This window comes from Bemisia tabaci, chromosome 10, assembly GCF_918797505.1.
Source record: "Bemisia tabaci chromosome 10, PGI_BMITA_v3".
Lineage (NCBI taxonomy): Eukaryota > Metazoa > Arthropoda > Insecta > Hemiptera > Aleyrodidae > Bemisia > Bemisia tabaci.
This window is the reverse complement of record NC_092802.1, coordinates 15,822,635-15,845,228: the sequence shown is the minus strand read 5'-3', so window position 1 is coordinate 15,845,228 and position 22,594 is coordinate 15,822,635. Positions and strand designations below refer to the sequence as shown.

General features: G+C 41.3%; 1 protein-coding gene across 1 annotated transcript in view; it reads left to right on the top strand.

The window, feature by feature from the left end:
- The first annotated feature begins 1,857 nt into the window (after positions 1-1,857).
- The window catches only part of LOC109037713 (small subunit processome component 20 homolog), a 28,733-nt gene continuing 7,996 nt past the window's right edge, over positions 1,858-22,594 (top strand). Inside the window, exons 1-11 of the mRNA XM_019052506.2 lie at positions 1,858-2,040; positions 2,768-3,057; positions 4,352-4,688; positions 5,647-5,865; positions 6,618-6,896; positions 7,649-7,899; positions 13,426-13,915; positions 15,056-15,464; positions 16,535-16,865; positions 18,081-20,259; positions 20,808-21,974. Of these exons, the coding sequence (XP_018908051.2) occupies positions 1,996-2,040; positions 2,768-3,057; positions 4,352-4,688; positions 5,647-5,865; positions 6,618-6,896; positions 7,649-7,899; positions 13,426-13,915; positions 15,056-15,464; positions 16,535-16,865; positions 18,081-20,259; positions 20,808-21,974 (5,997 nt within the window). The 5' untranslated portion in view covers positions 1,858-1,995. The remainder of the gene's footprint in view (positions 2,041-2,767; positions 3,058-4,351; positions 4,689-5,646; positions 5,866-6,617; positions 6,897-7,648; positions 7,900-13,425; positions 13,916-15,055; positions 15,465-16,534; positions 16,866-18,080; positions 20,260-20,807; positions 21,975-22,594) is intronic.

Sequence of the window (22,594 nt, the reverse complement as noted above, 5' to 3'; positions counted from 1 at the left end):
TTCAGCTGTATGTTAATTTTTAACGCACGTCAGCTACGTCACCAACTTTTCCTGTCTACATTTTTATTGTTGCCACAGAAAAATCATCTCCTTCTCTCTAAGTAAATAACAGTCCTGGTTTTAATGGGAACAAATACCAGTGATATGAAACCACAAAACTGCACGTGTTGGTTTGCAACATTGCAAATATTCATTCACGCTCTGATTTTTTGAAGGATGGCAGTCATATTTTATCTTTTAAGAAATTTCTCCCAAATTGTTTCACAAGCATGATCAGTAGATGCATACAACATATTGGAATAAGAGCAAAAATTCTGAAACACTTAAGTGTGTTTTTTTTTTCTTTCTTTCTTTTCTTTTTTTTTTTTTTTTTTTTTTTTTTTTTTTTTTTTTTTTTTTAACAAACTGCTGGCTCAAAAAATTTGGATTCATTCATTTAGGGTACTTCGTTTAAATGGGGGAAAAATTGGGAGCATTTCAATGACGTTTTAGATGGGAAGTTTTTGTACGATTTTTCGTGAAAAAAAAAGGAAAGCAGGACAGAAGAAAATCGGAAGTTCGTGTAAAACAGGGAAATCATCGCTGCTTTCCCCTCCGCCTATTGAAAATTTTTGGATGAATAGAAAAGGAGCGACAAAAAAAATTACTGGAGTAATCTCGTGAGGAATCATTAATCTCTCCAAGCCCAGACTTTGAAAAAGCACCTTAAAACAGCTTTATCTGCACGGAAAAAAAAATTGCTGATTCAACAATTCAATTGCTAAAAACAGTGAGTGCAATGTTTCAACGCAGATTTTACAACAAAAAAATGCTACTTTAACCACATTGTAAACTAATTTAACCACGGGGGGTGGTTACAGTAGCATTTTTTTGTTGTAAAATCTGCGTTGAAACATTGCAATCACTGTTTTTAGCAATTGAATTGTTGAATCAGCAATTTTTTTTTTTCGTTTGAAAAAAATTGAGTGCTCCTCATGAGAATCGCTGTTACTTGTGCTCGACACTTCTGAGGACACTTCAAGTCAAGATAGTCCAAAGGAAAGTGTTAGAATTTTGACTCAAATATACATTGAAAACTTCCGCAGAGCTAATTAAATATTCTTTGATTGGCTTTTACATTCAATCAATTAATTTCTAAACATGTAACTTGTCAAAGCCTTTCATTGTGACAGAAAAATTGGTAATATATGAGTTTTCCACATAAAAAATGACCTGAAAAACATGAGAAAGTTTGTTTCCTTTAGCTGTCTTACCTGGAGGAACAGGTAGGATTGATTTCAGTGACATTACTACTTATCTAGGTAATTCATTTTGAGAGACGCAAAACCCATCCGATTTATTATGAGCGATGATTTAGGAAAGGTCCTCCTATATAAAAATTACAATGATGGTGAATTTCTGAGGAGGAGCCATCTCAGAAAGAAATTTTAAGATGTTTTCATTTTTCGAAAGACCAATTTGTGGGAGAGTGGTTGAAATGAAACAACTTTTCTGTCGTTTTTTTCTGTCGAAAAAATTGGGGAAAGAGCAGTCAGAAGCTGAGCAAATTGGACATTTACTCCAGTCAAAAATTTTAAATGTGCCATGACAGAGTTAAATTTTGTCTATCATCTCAAGTCATAGTTAATAAAAATAAGACAAAATTGGAAATCCTCTGCATAGCTTTAATTTGATTGGATTTCTATTGAAAATTCTGAGACGTAATGAAAATGCCTTGCACAAATTACGTGCGTGCTAACGTGCCGCAGAATATGACAACCCCCCTCCCATCCACTCGAGCGGGCTGTGCTGTAAAACCCGTAATTTTGAAAATGGCGCGCTAAAATCGCACCGTTGGCACCGGTGTGAAAAATCTTCATAACCTCACTTTCAGAAGTCACATGTAATGTAAATGCGGAATGCCATGTGGAAATATTTATCCAGTTTTTCTTTAATTTTGCATAATTTTAGTGAAGAATGTGTTTAATTTGCGCAAGAACACTTTGAGACGGAAAAATGAAGAACAAACCCGGACGTCACAAAACTACTAACTTATTCAAGGTATGATTTCTACTCGTATTTGTACAACCGAAGGACTGCAACTGCTTATTCAGAAATTTGAAAAATTACACGCACAGATTTAATTGTCATAAACTACCGATAAAATAATACCTAAGCTATTAGTCGTAGATCAACCTTTGTATCTGTCAGATCAAGTTCAGTTAAGTTCCATATCAACAGTGCAGTCATGTTTACGTTACGACTCCAACACAGTGGTACATCAATTTGCTCTATTATGTCTCAGAATTGTTTATCCCTTGACTGTGTCAGAGCAGTAAATAAAGATTTCTGCACTGTCTCTAGAGAGAATATTCTGCAAAACATCAAAGAACCAATCAAGTAATCCATTATGGTATTTCCGTTACCAGACGCACTTAAACGAGTTAATATTATTTGTTATTTTGAAGCATTCCATATAGACGCTATTAGTGGCGCGTCAATGAGGTTTTCTCCATATTATATGATTGGATCCAAACTAAAACAATGGCATAACCTCTCTCAATGCTACCATTGCAAAAAAAATCTATAAATATCGCTTTTCTGTGACATGGCACCAACATTGTGTACCCATAACCATTATGCTCTTAACCAAAACCATGAAAATGTTCAATAATGATGACCAATGCTGCCCTGATTGCTTTCCTTTTGGATTATTTTTCCATTAAACAACACTGCAGCGAAAATTGAAGTCATTCTAATTTCAATCGCATCAATTTTCTCCTTTTAGTTTCAATCATTTGGAGAGCGCATCTCCGGTGTAAATGTGGATGTGTTCCACCGGGTGGGGCATGAAAATGAGTCTCCAGAAGAAGGGGAGGACGCTCCATCATTTCTCCATCAGCGATTGGTCAAGTGGGATGACTTGAACTACTCGGAAAGCTATAAGAAGCTTCGCAGACAACTGCCAGGCAACGTAAAATCACCAGTGGATGTTATAGCTCAGAAGGATCAAATTCTGAGCATCTTGCTTGAAACTTTGAAGAATCCAGATCAATATTCACTTCAAACTACATTAGAGTAAGTTGATTTATGTTTTTTTAAAAAAAAAACTGAAGAAACTTCAATTGAGTCCTTATTTTAAAATTCAAATATTGAACACGTCACATTACGACGGCATAAGTCCGCAATCACACATCTTGTTTGCGGTGTCTGAAAATCTCCGCCTCTATGTCATATTTTAAAAGAGAACAAATTGACATCATTCCTTGAAGTTTGTGCAGAATTTTCTTCGTACGCAGGAGAAAAATCATGGCAGTTTTAAGAAATTGCTGTTGAGTAGTTTTCTGTTGAAAAAATAAAGTATGACAGGAAGTCTGCGTCGTCGCAAACTGAGTTATGTGATTGCAGACTTACACCGTCGATTAAAATCTTTTTATTCTCTAAGTCAAGCATTTTTTGATTAAGTATTCTTGTACTTGCATAGGATGGCAAGATAAAATAATGTGGAACTACCAGCCGATCAGTAGGGTTATTTGAATGGTCAAAAATTTGCATATTTTGCCTAGTTCTCAGAAACAGATCTTAAAATCTAAGCTAAAGCCTCAAAATCCAATTCATATCTCAAGACCCAATTTAAATCATATAAAATCAGGCTCGAGAAAAAATCACAAATTATTAGCGGGAGAACCATGAAGACTGAATTTTTTTCTTATATAATTTTTCTTTGTGCCAATTAGACCTTGACTTCAAATCCCAGGGGCGTAGAAAAGGCCAGGGTGCTTGATTGGCTGATGGTGGGAAAAATGCAAAGGCACCTGGAAAAGGGAAAAAATTGTGGAAGCAGATGGCATTTTTTAGATTAAATAAAAAACTCTATTTTTTTAGAACAAAACTACAAAGCGTATTACTTTTGGCAAAGAAAACTGGATGGCATGCTCTTCCAAGCGAAGAGAATATTGATTTGCACAGTCTTTTATAGACAGTGTTGTGATGGCCGCCTCAATAAATGTAAAGGTAAAGTGGTCTTAAGTGAACAGCAGTGTGAAGACACCCTCAAAAAATACGTAAGCAAAGAACATTCTGCCCCCACCTTGAATCCTCAAACTTTTTTTCACCAATTAACATATCTACATAACAAATCGTGAACAAGGTTCCAAAAATAGCCCTGTGATAAATTCTCGCTCTTCTGATCTAAGGGTGTTTCTCAATTTCTACGTGGGCCCCGCTGTTTGTATGGGGCTTACGAGGAAAGAGAGGTGCACCCTTATGTCAGTGGAGCAAAAAATATGCCTCTTCACCCTCTTATTTATTTTATCGAATGTTGTCCTCATATTAATTTAACTGAATCCTCTGGCTACTATTTTTTTTTCAGGCTTGTAGTTGCGCTAGCTCAAGACTTGGAAAAAGAATTCTACCCGTATTATTTTGACGTTTACCATCAACTTCTGCAACTTCTAAACTGTCAGGACGCTGATCAGCTTGAATGGACATTTTCGTGTCTCGCCTATTTATTGAAATTCTTGTGGAGAGTTCTCGTCAAAAACATCGGAATCGTTTTCAAAAGTCTTCTGCCACTTCTGAGTAGTTCAAAACCCTGGTATATCAACAATTTTGCAGCAGACACTTTCGCATTTGTTGCTCGAAAAGTCAAGGACAGGAAATCGTTCATGAAATTGGTCCTGGAAAATATTAGCAGCACGCATGATGATGTAAGTGCTATTCCCTTTTGTGTGGTATAGTTGGTTTTAGCCTAGATTATCTTAATGTGAAAGGAATCAGCTTACGGAGGCCGAAAGTGCATATTTTTGCAAATTAGTGTACTTGTCGCTAATTTGTCTAATTGCTGGTGATGATGATCCCTTTTTTTTCTCAGTTAAACTCAAAAAAGAATACATTTTTCTCTCATTGTATCATAAAGGAGACACAGCTAGTCACTTTAACATAAATGTCAATAATTTTCCTTATTATTTAGATTGGAACTTAAATCGTACAAAATGGACCACTAAACAAAGTGAAAATGTAAATATTGGTGATACATGTATCATCTTCAAAATTTGATGTAGGACACAAATTGTGCAATAAAAATTACCAAAACTAATTCCTCACCAAGATATCCACAACTTATGTAGCACCTGTTATGGAAAATTTCAATTCCCTGCTCACAAGAAAAACCAAAGTCTACCTGAATCAAATTGTACACTACAACGGTTTCGACAGGGTTTTTAATTGAGTAGTGATTCCTTCCCACCCTTTGTTGCAAAAAGTGTTAAAATATGCAACAGCAGAGCCAAAGTGCTAAAATTGTAGTTGCCGTATATTCATACCGCAGAGACTGTTTTTCTGTTTTTTTTTTAATATTTAGTGGACGATTTAACTCAAACAGATCATGGTTTTTTATGAGCGGGAAGTTCGAATTTATGCATGGAAAAACGAGCATATCTTATTTAGGAGTTACTTATCGTAATTTTGTTGCACGAATTGTGTTCTATGTAAAATGATGCTTAAAAGGTTCCCTTTGCAAAAAAGAATGTTAGTTTAAAATGTAGTGAAAAATCATCAAAGTCAAATTTTAGTAGAGAATATCCTCTCGTTTTCTCGGGGTTTATTGATATTTTCTTGTCATTTTTTCACCAGTCCAAAATTCCATTATCTTTTTTATTCTTTCAGAAAATTGCAGGTTGTGGTCGATTGTTTTTTGCAATCATCAAAGGAATTACAGGACAGTTTCATAGCTGTGCAAATCAGTATTTTCCATTTCTTTTCGAGTCACTATCTGATGATGAGCTACCACATGATGTTTTATTCAAGATCCTTGCGGAAATGTTGGGTCATGTCAACAAGTCGGTCAGTCCCAAAAATTGTGAGCTCTTGTGGACTGTTCTTTTGGTGAGTAGTCAATGCTTATTTTCACCAATCACGTCTGTTACTTCAAAAATATTTTAAGTTTTCTTGAGGTATTTAATACTCATACTAGCATGTGATTTCTCATAAAAAGGTAAAAGATTTTGACTGGGGCTCAAAAAAGGCGTCTTATCAAAACAAAACTACCCCTCCTATTGAGCAAATAAAGTACCAAAATCCTCACATTTTTATCGGCCTACAAGTATTTTATTATAACTAAAAGGTATCTGACCCCATAAGTTTTCATTTTTTGTCTCTGTTTGTTCCACTATTTTGCAAGGCCGATTTTCATGATTTTTGCAGTTTTCAATCACTGATAGGCTTTGGATAGCGCGCTCTGTTCAGATTTTAGAAATATGTTAAGGATTTCCATTATTTTGCACAATAAAGTTGTTGATTCTCCCATTTAAACAATGCCAATGTTCTTCTTTTGTCCTGGTTTGTTTTAAAGACCTACCTGGGCTGATTTTCATGATTTTTAAGGCTATTGACAGAAGATAGTATCTAGATAAACCCGCTTGATTTAGACTTAAACTCAATGGGGCACTCGAAGATGCGAAGCGCCCCCTAGGGATAGGCTAGGGGTTGCAACCCCATGTCTTATAATGAGATTGCAATTATAATTTAACACAAGTTTTTTTTTTTTTATTATTATTATTTTTTTTTTTTTTTTTTGCAAAGTGTCCATGGTATCACTGTTTTTAATTTAAATAATTTTTTTTTGCTCAATTTTTCAGAATACATTGAAAAAGTTCTTAGAGCGCTGGAAAGCAAAATCAACTGAAAAAACCGAAACTAACATTCAAGACATGTTAGCGTTAATACTGATAGTTTTGAAAGGTAGAGACGCTGCATCGGTCACCAATCCAGGTCAACTTATCGGTGCAACAATGGAACTTTTGGATGCAGACCTCCCCTCACAAGTTAATCGATTGGTGTCAGACGTGGCTTCCACACTACTGAAGTCCCAAAATCTTCATTTGTCACAGGAGTCAGCCGTTCAACTGTCATCAAAGGTATTTCAAGTCTTTATTTGGAACATAGTTTGCTTTTCGTTTCTCCTCCAAGTTCTCCAAAGTTCAGTTTGACTTTTTTCTGCAATCTTTTGTTTAAAACTACTTGGAAGCTGGTAATTCTTCCTCTAAAAAACATAGTCTCCTTTAGCTGCAGAAAAAGGTCATTTTTTTCATCAAATATCTAATCTAAAAAAATATGGCTTTAAAAATTACTTAAACCTAAACGTGGCAACCTTTAAAGATTCCATACTTCTCCCAAAACTGAGATGGAAAAATCATAGATAGATGTTCAATATTCCTGAATTGGAAATTAAACTGTTGTTGCTTGGAAATTAGGGGTTCTGGCCTAGCATGGATCCCAAGATATTGGTCATCATCAAACTTTATGCTCCATGATGGTTGAGTCAAAAATGTCGAAGGTTTCTAAAATTTCATACTTAGATAGCTTCAAAAATTTGCCATAAGTGTTGAGATGGGTCCTTTAATCCTGAGGTGAAGTTGGTAAGTAGTAATTCCGTAATTTCAGTAGCTCTCATTAAAAATCTCTATTGGTTCAACGGAAGTTTTTGGGCCTGAAGTTGTTTAAAGCCAGCGATGGATCCTCCCTAAAATATGTTTAATTCAATTAACCCCATAGAGCTTTTGTAAACCCTATTTCAACCATATAACTGATTGGGAAAAAAAAGTCCTCTTCTTAGTTGTATTTTCCTGCTATGTCAAATTAGAAATGTAAGACTCGTTTCCTTTTGCAGGTATTCTCAAAATTCAATTTCGAGCTCTTAATAGAGTTTGTAAAGCAAACCCTCAGTTATGTGAATTTTGAAGCTCTTATCCTACCTGGAACCCTTAGTGCTTGTGCGGAAGCTGTAGCAGGAGACAAACAAGTTCTGTTTAAAGTAGTGGAATTACTTGCTGAAATAGTATCATTCAAAACTTCTTGTTGTGTGACCAGTGAAGACCTGAGTGAATGGCAGTTCTACTCTCTAAAGGACAACCGCAAAAGGTATGTTTAGCTCATTCTGTGTTCCTCTTTGTTTTCATTATCTGTAAAGGACCACTACACAAGGTTGGAATTTAAGCATTCCGATACATGTACGCGCGTGGATCGGTGTGAGAATATTTATTCGAACACCAAAAGAACACTAAAAGAACAACAGCACTATAATCTACGAAACTAGCTGCAAAGGTGAAAGATGCGAGACTGACTCTGGCCGGTCGGGCCGGTGGCATATATATGGGTCCGAAGGATCCTAGAAGAGTCCAGAGGCGCCGAGATGCGGGAGCGCGCAGCGGTGGTGGAACAATGCAGGAAGGCTCGAGAACCTTCCGGGAAAAGGCTCCGCGCGGCGCTTGGCGGGGCGCGTAGTTGCCAACTCGTGAGCCACGCTCAGGAGCGTGGCCTGTGTGGCGTGGACGCCACACCACTCCTCCGCGGTGAGAGAAAACGGACTTGGGGCGGAAACCGGAAGCGTACACGTCTGCCTGATCGGGTGGTGTAGTGCGGGTCCGAGAGTGCCGAAGGATGAGTAGAATCGGGCCGAGTGGTGGCAGGAGCAGTCTCAGGTGTTGCGCCGGGGGGCGCAGAAATTGGCGTCGTTGGAGATGCAGTCCTTGCAGGTGGTGCTGGTGGTGCAGGCTTGGTGTAGACGTTGCCATCAGGAGCCGTGATGTAGGCGGGCTTGACGCGGTCGAGGCTGACGCGGGATTCCTTGCCCTTAATGAGAAGTGTGATGGTCTTGTCGTCCCGGGAAACTACCTGATGTGGGCCAGTGTATGGTTTTTGGAGTGACCGGCGAACGGTGTCGTCGCGAAGGAAAACGTGTGTGCATGTTGACAGGTCCTTGAAGACAAAAGAGTGTGGTTTGGCGTGACGCGTGCCTGGCACTGGGCGTAGATCGGCCATTTGGCGGCGAAGACGATGTAATAGCTCTGGAGTTGAAACCGCGTCGGCAGGGGCAGATGTGGTGAGGAGGTCGCCCGGAACACGGAGAGGCTCCCCGTAAACCAACTCAGCTGGAGATGCGTGTAGGTCCTCTTTGATTGAAGTGCGGATGCCGAGGAGAACCATAGGTAGGGCCTGGAGCCAGGTTTCGTTAGGGTAACACATGAGGGCGGCCTTGAGGTGGCGATGAAAACGCTCCACGATGCCGTTGGCGGCCGGATGGTAACTGGTTGTGCGGGAGCGGTGGGTGCCGAGGATCTTGCCGAGGGCGCAGAAGAGCTCAGATTCGAACTGTTTTCCTTGGTCCGTCGTGATGGTGTGCGGCGAGCCAAAGCGAGACACCCAACAGGAGATGAGACCATTGGCAACTTCCTCTGCCGTGATGGACTGGAGGGGCCAAACCTCCGGCCAGCGAGTGAAACGGTCGATGGCGGTGAGGCAGTAGCGGTAGGGGCCAGCAGGTGGAAGCGGTCCGATGAGGTCGATGTGTACGTGCTGAAACCGGGATGAGGGGGGTGAAAAGGTCGCTAAAGGAGTCTGAACGTGGCGAGAGACCTTGGCGCACTGGCAGGCTTGGCATGCTCTGGCCCAGGCAATGCAGTCTTGCTTGACGTGAGGCCAGACGTAGCGTGACGACACCAGGCGAGCAGAGGCTTTTGTCCCTGGGTGGCTGAGGTTGTGTAATGAGTCGAAGATTTTCTTGCGTAATGGAGCAGGCACGAAAGGACGCGGGCGAGGCGTGGAGACGTCACAGTATAGTTGAAAATCGGAGCCAGGTATGGGGATGCGCTCGAAACGCAGGGACGTGTCCGGAGAGGCGCGAAGCTGCTGCAGTTCTGCGTCCTGAGCTTGAGAATTGGCTAAGATATTCAGAAGGTCAGGAGTGATTGTGGAGGTGACGGCTTCGATGCGGGACATTGCGTCAGCTACGACGTTCTCCTCGCCAGGTATATGCTGGATGTCCGTGGAGAACTGTGAAATGAAGGTCAGCTGGTTCAGTTGTACTGGCGGAAGTTTGTCCTTCTTCGGGTCAAAAATGGTGCTTAGAGGTTTATGGTCGCTGAAGATCGAGAAAGTCTGGGTTTCGAGGTGGTGTCGGAAGTGCTGAATGCCCGTGTAAATGGCGTGGAGCTCGCGATAGGGAGTTGGCCAGAGAGATTGCTTCGGGGTGAGCTTCTGGGAGAAGAAGGCGAGCGGTTGCCACATCCCGTCTATGTACTGTTGGAGGCTACCACCGACAGAGAGGAGCGAGGCGTCGACGAAAAGGCCAAGGCGCGCATGTGGATGGGGATGGACGAGGAGTGTAGCTTGGGCCAGACTGTCCTTGCACTTAGTGAAGGCTTCTTGTAAGTCCGGGGTCCAGTTGATGGGCTGATTGCCGCGTAGGCCGGCTAGTGCGGAGCTGAGCGGTGCCTGGTACTCGGCAGCCTTGGGAAGAAAACGGCGATAGAAATTGATCATTCCAAGGAAGCGGCGTAAGCCACGTGCAGTCGCTGGAGGTGGGTAGTCCTGTAGGGCCTTGATGCGGTCTGGGAGGGCCTGGATGCCTTCGGCGGAGACCTGGTAGCCAAGGAAGGAGACTGAGGCGGCGCCGAACACGCACTTTTTGATGTTGACGAGGATTCCGTACTCGGCCAAACGGCGGAACAGGATACGGAGGTGTTTCTTGTGCTCGGCGTGGTTGCGAGAGAAGACCAAGATGTCGTCAATATACGGAAAGCAAAAATCCAGGTCCGAGAGGACTCCGTCCATGAAGCGCTGGAAGGTCTGACCGGCATTGCGGAGACCGAATGTCATGTACGGGAACTCAAAGAGGCCGAACGGCGTGGTGATGGCTGTTTTCTTGATGTCCGGTGGATAGACGGGGATTTGAGTGTATGCCTTGACGAGGTCAATCTTGGAGAAAACGGTGCAGCCTCGAAGGTTGTTGGAGAAGTCGTGGATGTGGCGGACAGGGTAGCGGTCCGGAATAGTGCGTGCGTTGAGGGCGCGATAGTCGCCGCAGGGTCGCCAGCTGCCTTTTTCCTTCTTGGGGACGAGGTGGAGGGGGGACGACCAGGGGCTGTCAGAGCGGCGAGCCGTACCGTCACGAACCATAATGTCGAACTCTTGTTTGGCGATGTTGAGCCTCTCAGGATCGAGGCGCCGTGGGCGGCAGGACACTGGCGGGCCAGGTTTGGTCCGGATGAAGTGCTGCGTCGAGTGGCGGATCTCGCGTGGCGTCCCTGCAGGGCGAGTGAGTTCAGGAAATTCTGCCAGAAGTATTTCGTATTCGTTGTTGAGATCTTGACTGAGCATTTTGACACTGGGTTGCTTGAGGTTTGCGGATAGGCCTGGAATTTGGAGACTGGTCAGCGCGTCTACGAGGCGGTGATTACGGCAGTCTACCAACAGGTTGTAGTGTGCGAGAAAATCGGAGCCGATGATGGGCACCGCGACGTCGGCGATTATGAATCGCCAGGTAAAATCGCGGCGAAGGCCCAGGTTAAGCGTGAATGGCAGGAGGCCATAAGTGCGAATGCTAGAATTGTTGGCTGCGTTGAGTTCGTAGGAGGAGGGGGTGAATTTTCCTTTGAGAAGTCGGCGTGGAAAACAACAGACGTCGGAGCCAGTGTCAACGAGGAAGCGGTGCTGCGTTGTGCGATCGACGACGCAAAGGCGGCTGGAGAACGGGGGGCAGTCGGTCGCCGCCCTTAACGGCTGCCGGTGGAGTTTAACTGGTAATTGCAGGGCTGGGCGCAGTTGCGAGCATCATCCCCGAAGTTCGTGTGGTAGAAACAGGTTCCATCTTTCGGCTCGAGGAGGCGGCGTCGAGGTCTGGGTGGCGAGCGGTGGTGGTTGCGTGGACGCTCGGAGGGCTGGTCTCGGTAGCGGTTTCTGGACGGAGATGCGCCGCGGGAGTACTCGCGTGGTTGGTAGTAGTCGCGGGCAGGATAATAGTCCGCGCGGCGTGTCGTCGTCCCGGTAGCGGCGGCGTGATGTGTCGTCGCGGTAACCGCGGTGCGGAGATGGGTCTCTGGACGGCGAGCGGTGGCGGGGCCGTGACTGGCAAATGTCCTTGCAGTAGGTCATCAGCGCCTCGAGCTTTCGTTGGAGTTCGTCGATGTCGGCGAGTTGACTGGTAGCAGACGTAGCGCGTGGCGTGCTGGAACAGGCGTGCACTGCGGGGACGGGTGGCTGCGGGAACACGTCCATGATGCCATCTGCGATGCTGGCGAGCTCGTCAAGTGGCTGATTTTTATGTCCTTGGAGGATGGCCTGTGTCTGCGGCGGGAGACGCTGGAGCCATAAATTCCGCAGGATGGGATCCGGGATGCTGAGTGATCCGGCGAGGGAGCGGAGGTGCCGCAGGAACTGTGACGGGGAGCGGCCGTTGAGGTCCTCCTGGCCGAGAAGCTGACGGATGCGCTGCGCTTCGGAGATGGAGAGACGGCTGATCAGCTCACGTCGGAGTGTGGTGTAAGGAGTGTCCGCGGGCGGGTTCCGTATGATGTCCTTCACTTCCTGCGCGAAACGTCCCTCCAGGAGTGTGCTGGCGTGGATAAATCTCGTGCGTTCCGAGGTGATGTTGTGGAGGGCGAACTGTTGCTCTAGTAAGTCGAACCAAAGCTCCGGGTCCTCGGGCTGCATAGGTATGGGGCGGAGTGTCACACGTTGGACGGCGGCGAACTGGTCGGCGGAGAGTATGACGTTGGTCGGCTGGGGGTCCCCGTCGGTAGCCATTATATTTCACGGAACGGGGGGAAACAAGATCACGTCGAGGGTCACCAGTGTGGGGGACGAAGGAAATAAGACGCGCGTGGATCGGTGTGAGAATATTTATTCGAACACCAAAAGAACACTAAAAGAACAACAGCACTATAATCTACGAAACTAGCTGCAAAGGTGAAAGATGCGAGACTGACTCTGGCCGGTCGGGCCGGTGGCATATATATGGGTCCGAAGGATCCTAGAAGAGTCCAGAGGCGCCGAGATGCGGGAGCGCGCAGCGGTGGTGGAACAATGCAGGAAGGCTCGAGAACCTTCCGGGAAAAGGCTCCGCGCGGCGCTTGGCGGGGCGCGTAGTTGCCAACTCGTGAGCCACGCTCAGGAGCGTGGCCTGTGTGGCGTGGACGTCTGTTACCCAGAATTTCATATAAAACACGATTCTTGCATCAAAAATCACTGAAATGAACTTCTAACTAAGATATTAATGTTTTTATTTTACATTGGTTACGGGACATTAGAATCGCCCGCTCACAAGAAACTCAATATTATACTCGAGTCCATTCGCGCACTATAATGGGTTTGGCAGGCTTCTCAATCAAACCTTGTTTATTTCCCACCCTTATTGGTCAAAGTGTAAACAATTTGCTGTAGCTGAGCCAAAGTGTCAAGATTGAGATTGCCATATTTTTGTATCGAAGAGACTGCCACGGTAACGTTTAGTTTGCGATCTGACTCACTCGTATATTACATCAGAATTTTTGGAATTCCAGAGGCTTTTGTCCTATGTTCATTGATGCCACCAACGAAAACCTAAAACACTGAAATCTATGAAAAATACTCTAATGGACATTAACGTATTATGTATCTTTTATATTACAGGAGCAGCAAAAACCAAATTTGTGAATTAAGTGTTGACTATCTTGATCGCATCAAGTCAGTGGATGAAATCATGACCAGTTATGAAAATGTTCTCAATATTTTTATAATTCTACCGCACTTCAAGACGATTAACTCTGAACAAGCTGCGGTGCTTTTAAGGATAAACCAGTTTATTCTGAATGAATTGGCAAGGGCAGATCTAAGTTCAGATGAGCAAATTTGCAAACTTTTCCACTTGTGGACTTTCGTGCTTATTACTGTCATCCAAGTAGAGGATGCAAAAGAACAGTTCCTCAAAAATTTAGCCTGTGATAAGTTTTTGGGTGTTCTATTGAAACATTGTCAGCAAGATATTTGTACCACTGCAGTCTTAAGAGTTTTGGATTTTTTCATCTTTGCCGCATCGGCATCGGCATCTGCGATCAATCACAAGCTATGTTTGAAGATTGAGCAGGAAGTAGTAAAACACTTGGCATCACCATTTCATATGGTAAGTTGTATGCTTTTGAAATTTGTTTCTGCTTCTTCAAATGAAATTGCCCATAAGAGCTCTGTTCAGATGAGAGAAAACTTTGTGCTGTTCACATAAGGGATAGCTGTGGTTGTAGCCTTGTACTAGAAACAAGTTTGCTTGAGAGAGGTAATTCAAAGTCACTGGCCATGAAAAAATAGACTGTAGATTGGTCAATCACAAAAGCGTGAAAGTCTAGACATCAAATTGACTCAATGAGCTATCTAAATCTTTCAATAAAGAGGGGAAAAATTAAATGTGCTATGATTTGCTAATCTTAATCCTCTAGATATAATTTTGCTTGAAATCAAGATATGTATTTTGGAATAAAACTGTGTATATTTTCCTGGAGAAAGGAAAACACCCTACAATCAAACCAAAAATACATGTTTTTATGTTCAATTGTAGTTGAATGGTGTACGTATACTGCTTTATAAATGTGGACTACTCTGCAATCAATCTTATTAAATTGAGGTCACTCCATGAAAAATCGTAAAATGAAAAAGCGAATAATGCCTTTTTTTAGGCAAGTTACACAGAGCATATTATTAGCATAGCCACATTAGAACATACTTTTGATTGAAATTAAGGTATTTCAACTGCATAAATAGTTAAATTTTGTTTTTTGATTCCCAACTTTTGATTGAAATTAAGGTATTTCAACTGCATAAATAGTTAAATTTTGTTTTTTGATTCCCAATCTCTAGCTTAAACAGCTAAAAATGGTAAATTTAAAAGGCTCCAAACATGAAGAATCAGACCCTAATTTTATTTACTCATTTTTTTTTCCTGAATGATTGTTCTAGCAAATAGCTGAATTTAACGTATAATTTTTAAAGCACCAAAATCCAAATCTCAAGAAAAACTGAAACATGTATGGCATTCAACGTGCATTTAATCTTTTAAGCCCAGTTTCAATACGTCTTCCTCAGACACATACATTTTTAGGGCTCAGAGGATTGAGAACAAAATTTTCCCTGTTTCTTTTGAAACTTGGATTTTGGTGCACGAGTCCTTAAGAAATACATCGGTTTAATTATAAGTCCAAAGACTGAAGAGTTTCTAAGTCAGTATTTAAGTAAACAACAATGTTAATCTCAACCTTCAATTTATTTTCAGATTCGACTGCTGGCGGCAACCATTCTAGTCTCTCTAAACAAGAATCAAGAGCATGAAACTGCTACAAACAAATTACAGGTTTATGAGACAATTCTCAAAGCAGAGAAGTTTGAGATCAACATTACTGCATATCGTGACAAGCTGATATGTTTGCAACGCTTGGAATACAATTCGAAGTTAAAAGACCTCCTTGGTGACAATCTCACAGCACCGCTTAGTTATCTATTCGGTACTTTGTTCATTAACTTCAAGTTAATTTGGAGTCCTGTTAATGACATTGTAACAGCCTATGCCAGTATGATGCCAGTTGACAAATTTTGGCCCATCTACCGAAACCAGTTGCTCTTCACATCAGAGCTCTGCAAGAATCGGGTGCTTCAAAAACATCAAGTTGATGTCCAGTTTAATGGTGAGTATTCTTTTCCCTCTCTCTCCCCCACCCTCTTTCTTTTTAGTTTTGGGGTGTATTTTAAGGAATGGGTCAGTTGCGCTGGTCACAGAATCTTGTTTTGATACTTGATTCTTGTAGATGAGCTTAAAATAATAAGATCCGTCCAAACCGTGACTTTCTACGTTCAGTATCAACTGAGCTATCACCCTTGGAAAGGTCGGGTTTTTGCAGTCATCTACCGCGGTAGTGACATCTTTGGTTCCCTCCACTTTGCTTTCATCCGGGTTTCATGTTGAATAACCAGTGCTAATGTGCGTCACACCAACTGACGAAAACAATGTGGAAAAAACCAAGGGTGTTACTACCTCAGTTGATGATGTCAAAAACCCGACTTTTCAATGGGCGATATCTCAGTTAATATTGAACGTAGAAAGTTGCTGTCTGGATGGATCTTATAATTTTTAGCCAATCTACAAGAATCAAGCCTCAAAACACGATTCTATGACCAGGGCAACTGACCCATTAATTGTGGATTAATGGATTGATTCATTATGGTATCAGGAAAGATACATACAAGGAGACAAATCTATTTGCCTGTAGGTTATAAAAAATTACTTATTTAAAGTAATGAACACTGTATAATATGCACATATTGACAGCCAAATGGGAAAACATGCATGTCGATTTCAATGTTAATAAATTTCTGCTCCCATTTAATTTTTTGGAAGAGGAATAAGTTAACTTTACAGTTTGAAATTTATGTATTATATTCTTTTCAAAATCTTGTGATAGTCTTCCTCTTGAGGAAATTCAAGAAAGTTTTCAAGAAATTAGGTTGACTGTTTTTCCAAAGAGGAGTTAATACGTAACGGGAATTCTGCAACATTGCAAACGGAGATGCCTTGTATTTTTACTTTTTCCTTCGATATATACTATGTTTTTCTTGGAGCACAAAGAACTCAGAACGTTCTTTACAGAACATTAGGAGAAAATGGAAGTGGTTTATTGAAAAAGTTCTTTCACTTATTCAAAAATAACCCCGCTCTAAAAGTTTTCAGAGGCATTTATCAGTTTGAAATTGATTTCAGGTCCGTTTCTGAACAGTCTTTATTCAAAACTAAACTCACTAGAGGAGAAACCTGACTACTTCAATTACCGCTGTTTGCTCCTGGAAAACTTGAAAAATTTCATCACTGTGCGAACGGTCAAAAGCAAAGAAATTTATGAACTCTTCCTCGATTTCATGGAAAATGAGTACAATGTCATCAACCCAGATGTGGCCAAATCGTGGAACGTGAAGCAGCACAACAAGTTCCTTGAGGCAGACGCTGAAGAAGAGGCTAAACAAGGAGATGAAGGCTCTCTAGAAGGACCAGATTTCTCCGCAGAGGTCACCCTCAGCGCTAAAAAGCTTAACAGGTAAATCTTTGGTCATTCCAAACCAATTCAGGCTTCAACAATTCTTCTCATGGACCTGGCTTCCATAAAATGTGCTGAAACTTGCCACTCACTTTCTTCATTCCCAACACAGAGCAGAAACTCGCCAATTTCTTAATTGCCTGTTCGTACAAACATTACACAAGTTTGTGAACAGGAAAATGTTGAGGTTTATGGAAATTATTATGTAACTTTAATTAGTGGAAGCACAGAAAATGTTCATTCTAGTCTCAGGTGAAGCGATAAATACTAAGGTGATTTTACGCTCAATCGAATGAAATTGCTGATGAAACCAAGGTATTCCTCACCACCTAAATTCTGTTATTTTTCTAGATGATGCTATTCACGAACTCTTGAGCTTGATATGCTTCAGAAATCTGACTTCATGTGCCAATTTTGAGGAAGCAGGGCTTAAAAGTGAATTACTCAGCATTTTTTCAAACATAATTCTTGGGGATGTCGCACTGCTGATGTGTCTGATCTACAGACGTGCCCATGTTCAGAAGCTGATGCGAAGCTCAGCCTGAAGCTGCTATTTTATAGAAGAATTTTGATACTTTTTATCGGTCATTTTATTAAAACGCAGGAATATGTAGGTGCATGGTATCTAATTTATCTCAAGGAAAATAAATTTATTTTTGATTGCCTCTCTGGTGTAGCAACATTTTCACAAGGTAGTGCACTCAAAAGTCTGTACTAGAAATTCACTTTTCAGCCCTCCTTTCCCTGATATTGGCCTCCAGAAAGTTCAGTTTTTAAACTTATTTTGGTCATGAAGTGGTCAAAACTTAAAATAGAAAAATGACAAAGTTAAACCTCCGCCAAATCACTTGGTTTTACATGCCATCTCCTTTCACTCGTGCTCAACCTTGAAATTCTTTGGAGAAAAGAAACTCAAATTCCAAATTTCTGCAATGGAAGAAGTGTTATTTACTCTGAAACAACGCTCAACTTTTCAGATTTAGTTAGTCAATTCCAGTTAGTCAATTTACTTTGTGAACCTGCTGTTTTCATGAAGTTTACAAAAGAACTCGCCAACTTGGCAGTAAACTTTATTCAAGAAATCAATTCCTCTCAGTCTATTCACTCTTTTTTCTCTATTTTAAATCCTCTCATATGGAAAGTTATTTTGCTACCCTCCAATCACTTCAAACAACCTTCAATCTGTCATGCTGAATTTGTGTTTAATTTTTCCAGGTTACTTATGGCTTATCTGAAGCTCATCTGTTTGCCACGAAACCAAAAATTAGCGGAATTAGAGTCAAAAGTTGAGTCAATTTATGAAGACCTGTTGATGCACCGATCTTCCGACATTCAGAAGCTTGCTTTTGATTGCATTGTCTCTCGCAAGTATGAATATCTCACCCCATACATTGAAAACATGAATCGATTAATTGATGACAAGACTTTCAAATCAGAACTGACGGCTTTCCGAATTGACTCAAATAGTGAAAGTGTAGTGCCACTTCACAGACCAAAACTTATCCCCATCGTCCTTAGAATTTTGTACAGCAAGATGTTGAACACCAAGAAAGTGGGCAGCCATGTTCGACGGACAACAATTCTCCGATATTTAGCAGGTTGTGAGAGTAAAGAATTGGAACTTTTTGTTGAGATGTCTTTCAAATTGTTCATGCCCTGGGTTCATAGTAACCCCGAAGTCTATCCTATGACATGTAACATAATGTCGTCGTTGAACCTGGAAAACACTATCCCACCACGTCAGCTGTTTTCATCCATCACCCTAGCTGGAGTAATCTTAACACAAAGCGGTGGTCTAATGGATGAGAAATCATTGCAGTTGCTCCTGAAAGTAATACTGGTGATCGGAGCCAACATGAGTGGCATATTCTCTCGGTGGCAAAATGTCCACTCAGGTTATCACAGCATGTTGAATAGAATCAAAAGTGCAGCCACAGACTTAGTTACAATGTTTTTCAAGCGCTTTGAAGCCTACAGTTGGACTGTTGATGAAATAAATGCTATCTTCCAAGTGTTCGTTTGGCCTTGGTTACGTCGTTTACCATATGAAGGTGTTTTCAGTCCAACGCCACTTTTTAAGCTGTTTGTATGCTGGAGTGAAAATCCAAGGTACTTTAATCTTCTGGCGAAACCTACAATCAAAGACAATGTCACACCATTGGACATGCTAATGAAATTATTATTAAATGAAAAAACTCATGGATCGGTTTGTAATGGAATCTTGGAGATTATAGAGCGTTTACTGACTTTGAGTGATTTTCAGTCACATAAAATTGAAGACGATGAGGAAATAGTTATTAGTCCAATACCTTTAGATTTTGAGCCCAAAGCTCCAGAAAATGGAAAATTAAAAAAGCGGCTGAACCTCGGAAGTTGTTTGCTGCATCCGCATCTCTACTCAATTCTGAAAAAATTACAAAGTAGGCTGTTTGTTTCAAGGAAAAAGACTCTATCTGCCCGAGACCTATTGATTCTGTCTAGAGTAACAGAGATTGCTGATGGAAATGAACTTGCAGAGTCATTGTTATCTTTAATTGTACCAGTTTTGTTGAACAAATCCTCTCAGGCGGAAGAAATAGTTTACCCATTACTGACAACAACGCTCAATCTATTGAAGCCAGTGAATGTCGACAAAAGTTACCTGCGTAAACTGGGAATCCTATTCGCAAATATCAGTCATGTTTCATGCAGGAAAATGCTACTGACATTAACGAAAGCAATTAGTTCGAAGCTAAACGATCCGAATGTAATGGATGTTAGCATTCTGTTTGACCTAAATGCATACAACAGTAAGTGGGTCGAGCAACCTGACTTTGACAAAAGATTGAGTGCGTTCAAGACCATTGAAGATAAAATCGAAGCCAGTGCAATATCGCCTGAACTGGGTGTGATCCTAATACACAATTTCTGCTTCTTTATCAACCACGAAACAGACATGGCACTGAGAGATCGTTCCAGTTTTTGCTTGAAGAAACTGGCTGTTATGCTTTGCTCAACATACAAGAGCCAAGATCTGAACTTCATTGTCAATCAAACAATTGCTCCCATCATGCAGAAATCGTTTAAAGATATCAAAAACGAAAAGATGTACACGGAGTGCGTAAGTTTGTTGGGCTGCCTGGTGCGAGAATGTCCACAGGCATACTTTGTTTATCAAGATTTTGCACCGCTGGTCAACAAAGCAGACTTAGAGGTGGACTTCTTTGAAAATTTACTTCATCTGCAGTTGCACAGGAAGGTCAGAGCGCTGCTAAAGTTCTCGGAAATGTGCAAGAGTTTGAAGAAGTCTCCTAATTTGCAGACTCTGGTCAACTATGCTTTGCCGTTGGTCTCACAGTTCCTATGCACGCCAGAACACGTAGGGCACAACTCAATTATTGACGCAGCTGTTGAGGTAAGGACCTGTAAGAAATCTATGTTTATCAACAATTAGAAATCAAATCACAAAAGAGTAGAATTTTCACAAATGAGAGTTTGAACAGAAACTGAGTCGCCGTAGCATATTTTAAATATTTATTCCAATGCGTCCCACAGGACCGCCCCAAAAATCTGTTTTTCTATGATTCAGGGATAAAACCATCGTGTTATGAGATATTTGCTTATCTAGACTAGTTTTAGGTAATTTTTTATAAATGCTAGGCAGTGAAGTGGTCAACGCATTACCTTCGCATTTTGAAAGCAGGAGTTCAATCCTCCCCATTTTTACATATTTAGTACATGAATCATCTCAGTAACTTTTCCCAACTTGTTAGAAATCTACCCCAAGACTAGTAGCAAATTATGAAAACTACTGAATAATATTTTCTTTAAGACTCTATTTTTTATTCCTTCCTCTTTGAATTGTTTACCCTCAGAAACCTGCTGCAATGTATTTGTTTTTTATCTCATTTTCAAAAGGCAAGGGTGTGATTTTTTTAAATAGTTTTTTTTGTTATGTTTCAGGCTTTAGGAAGTATTTGCAAACTTCTACCGTGGCAACAGTATTATGCAATCTTGCAGTTTTATTTGAGTAAAATGAAACGACTGGTAGAGTTCCAAAAACAGCTTGTAAAAATCGTCAAAACCATACTAGACTCTTTTCATTTCGACCTGTCCAGAGCTGCAGAGATTAAAAGAAATCCAAATGGTAAAATAAGGAAGAAGAAAAATACGTCCAACTCGTCTGATGTGAACTCAGTCACAGAAGAAAATGCTGGTGATGATACCTTAGATGACCCCAGTAAAATTGAAGATGACACAGCAGAAGAAACAGTAACGGAAACTGGAAATGAGAATGAGGTACCAGAGAAGGAGACAAATGAGGAAGATGAGAGCAATGAAGGAGACGAACCCAAAGACGAAGATTTAGAAAAGCTAGAAAGAGAGCTTGCCGTCAATATTTCCGAGGAGCCGGAAAACGTTTGCGTCAATGAAGAAGCAGAAGTTGAGCCTATTGTCAACCGTCTGTCCGTTCTCCAACCGATGGAAGCAAGCAAAATCATCCACACAATCGTCAGCAATCTGTTACCGCAGCTTCGCGCAACGATTGCTGAACGGTCTCTCACAGATAAATTCCACAAGTCGAACAAAAAGAACGCAGGCCCTGATCGGGACGAAGAAGACATTCTACGTATTCCTCTCGCTCTGACGATAACGCAGCTCCTTCAAAAACTACCAGAAAAATTACTGAGAGCCAACATCCCTGGTATATTCATGAAGCTTTGCATGTTTTTGACGTCTCGTCTAGAGAGTGTCCGTCGTGCGACGCGGCAAACACTCCAGCAAATTATACTGTCCCTGGGACCTGAGTATTTGGAGACGTTGATAACGGAAATGATATCTCTTTTGACGAAAGGCTTCCATGTTTATGTTCTCGTGCATACTCTTCATTCTGTACTGGTGGCAGTGCAACCTTTGTTGAAGGCAGGGGATATCGACCGTTGTTTACCACTCATATTGAAGGTTTGCATGGAGGATGTGTTTGGAAGTATCGCTGAAGGGAAAGAATCTGCCCAAGTGCAGGGTAAATGGGTTGAGGCCAGGGGCAACAGGAGTTATGACGTTTTCCATATATTGGGTGAATTCATCAGTCAAAAATGCTTGATCAATCTCATCCTACCTTTAAAAGAGGTGAGTAGTCCCTGAAATGTATTTTTACTTTTAATTAAACCTAAAATTAATGCCAAAAATGTTTCGTTTTCAGTTTAACTCTCGCAAATTGTCCATGTGAAAAGTCGTTAAATGATCATTTTGGTCAGAGAAAACCTGGAAAAGTCAGGGAGTTTATTTATGCAGAATCTGTAGATACCCCATCTGCCATAGTTGCGTTCTAATGTTGACGAAAATTCGACGAAAATTGAAGCGCTGGGTGCAGGAAGGACATCTCTTGGTTGCAATGTCTCAGAGTCTCCGTTAATGTTTCATCCATTATAATTAAAGCAAATTGTATGGAATTTGTTTGAACTTTTACTGAATTTTCTTCATGATTTTACAGTGCTGAAAATTGTAAAATTTCAAAAAATTCACTGAATAGTTTCCTCTCCAAAATATTAAGTAGCAGTGCAGATTTTAAGATACTGCAACCAAGGAATGCCTTTTCTGCACCCAACGCCTCGACTGCAAAAGTTTAATTCATCATAAAATTTTGCCTGCAATTTCAGATATTACTGGATCTCCAAGATCCAAGAATTTAATTCGATCGTGTGATTATCTAGGCCTAAATATTTAATCCAAAATATTCTCTCCTTGCT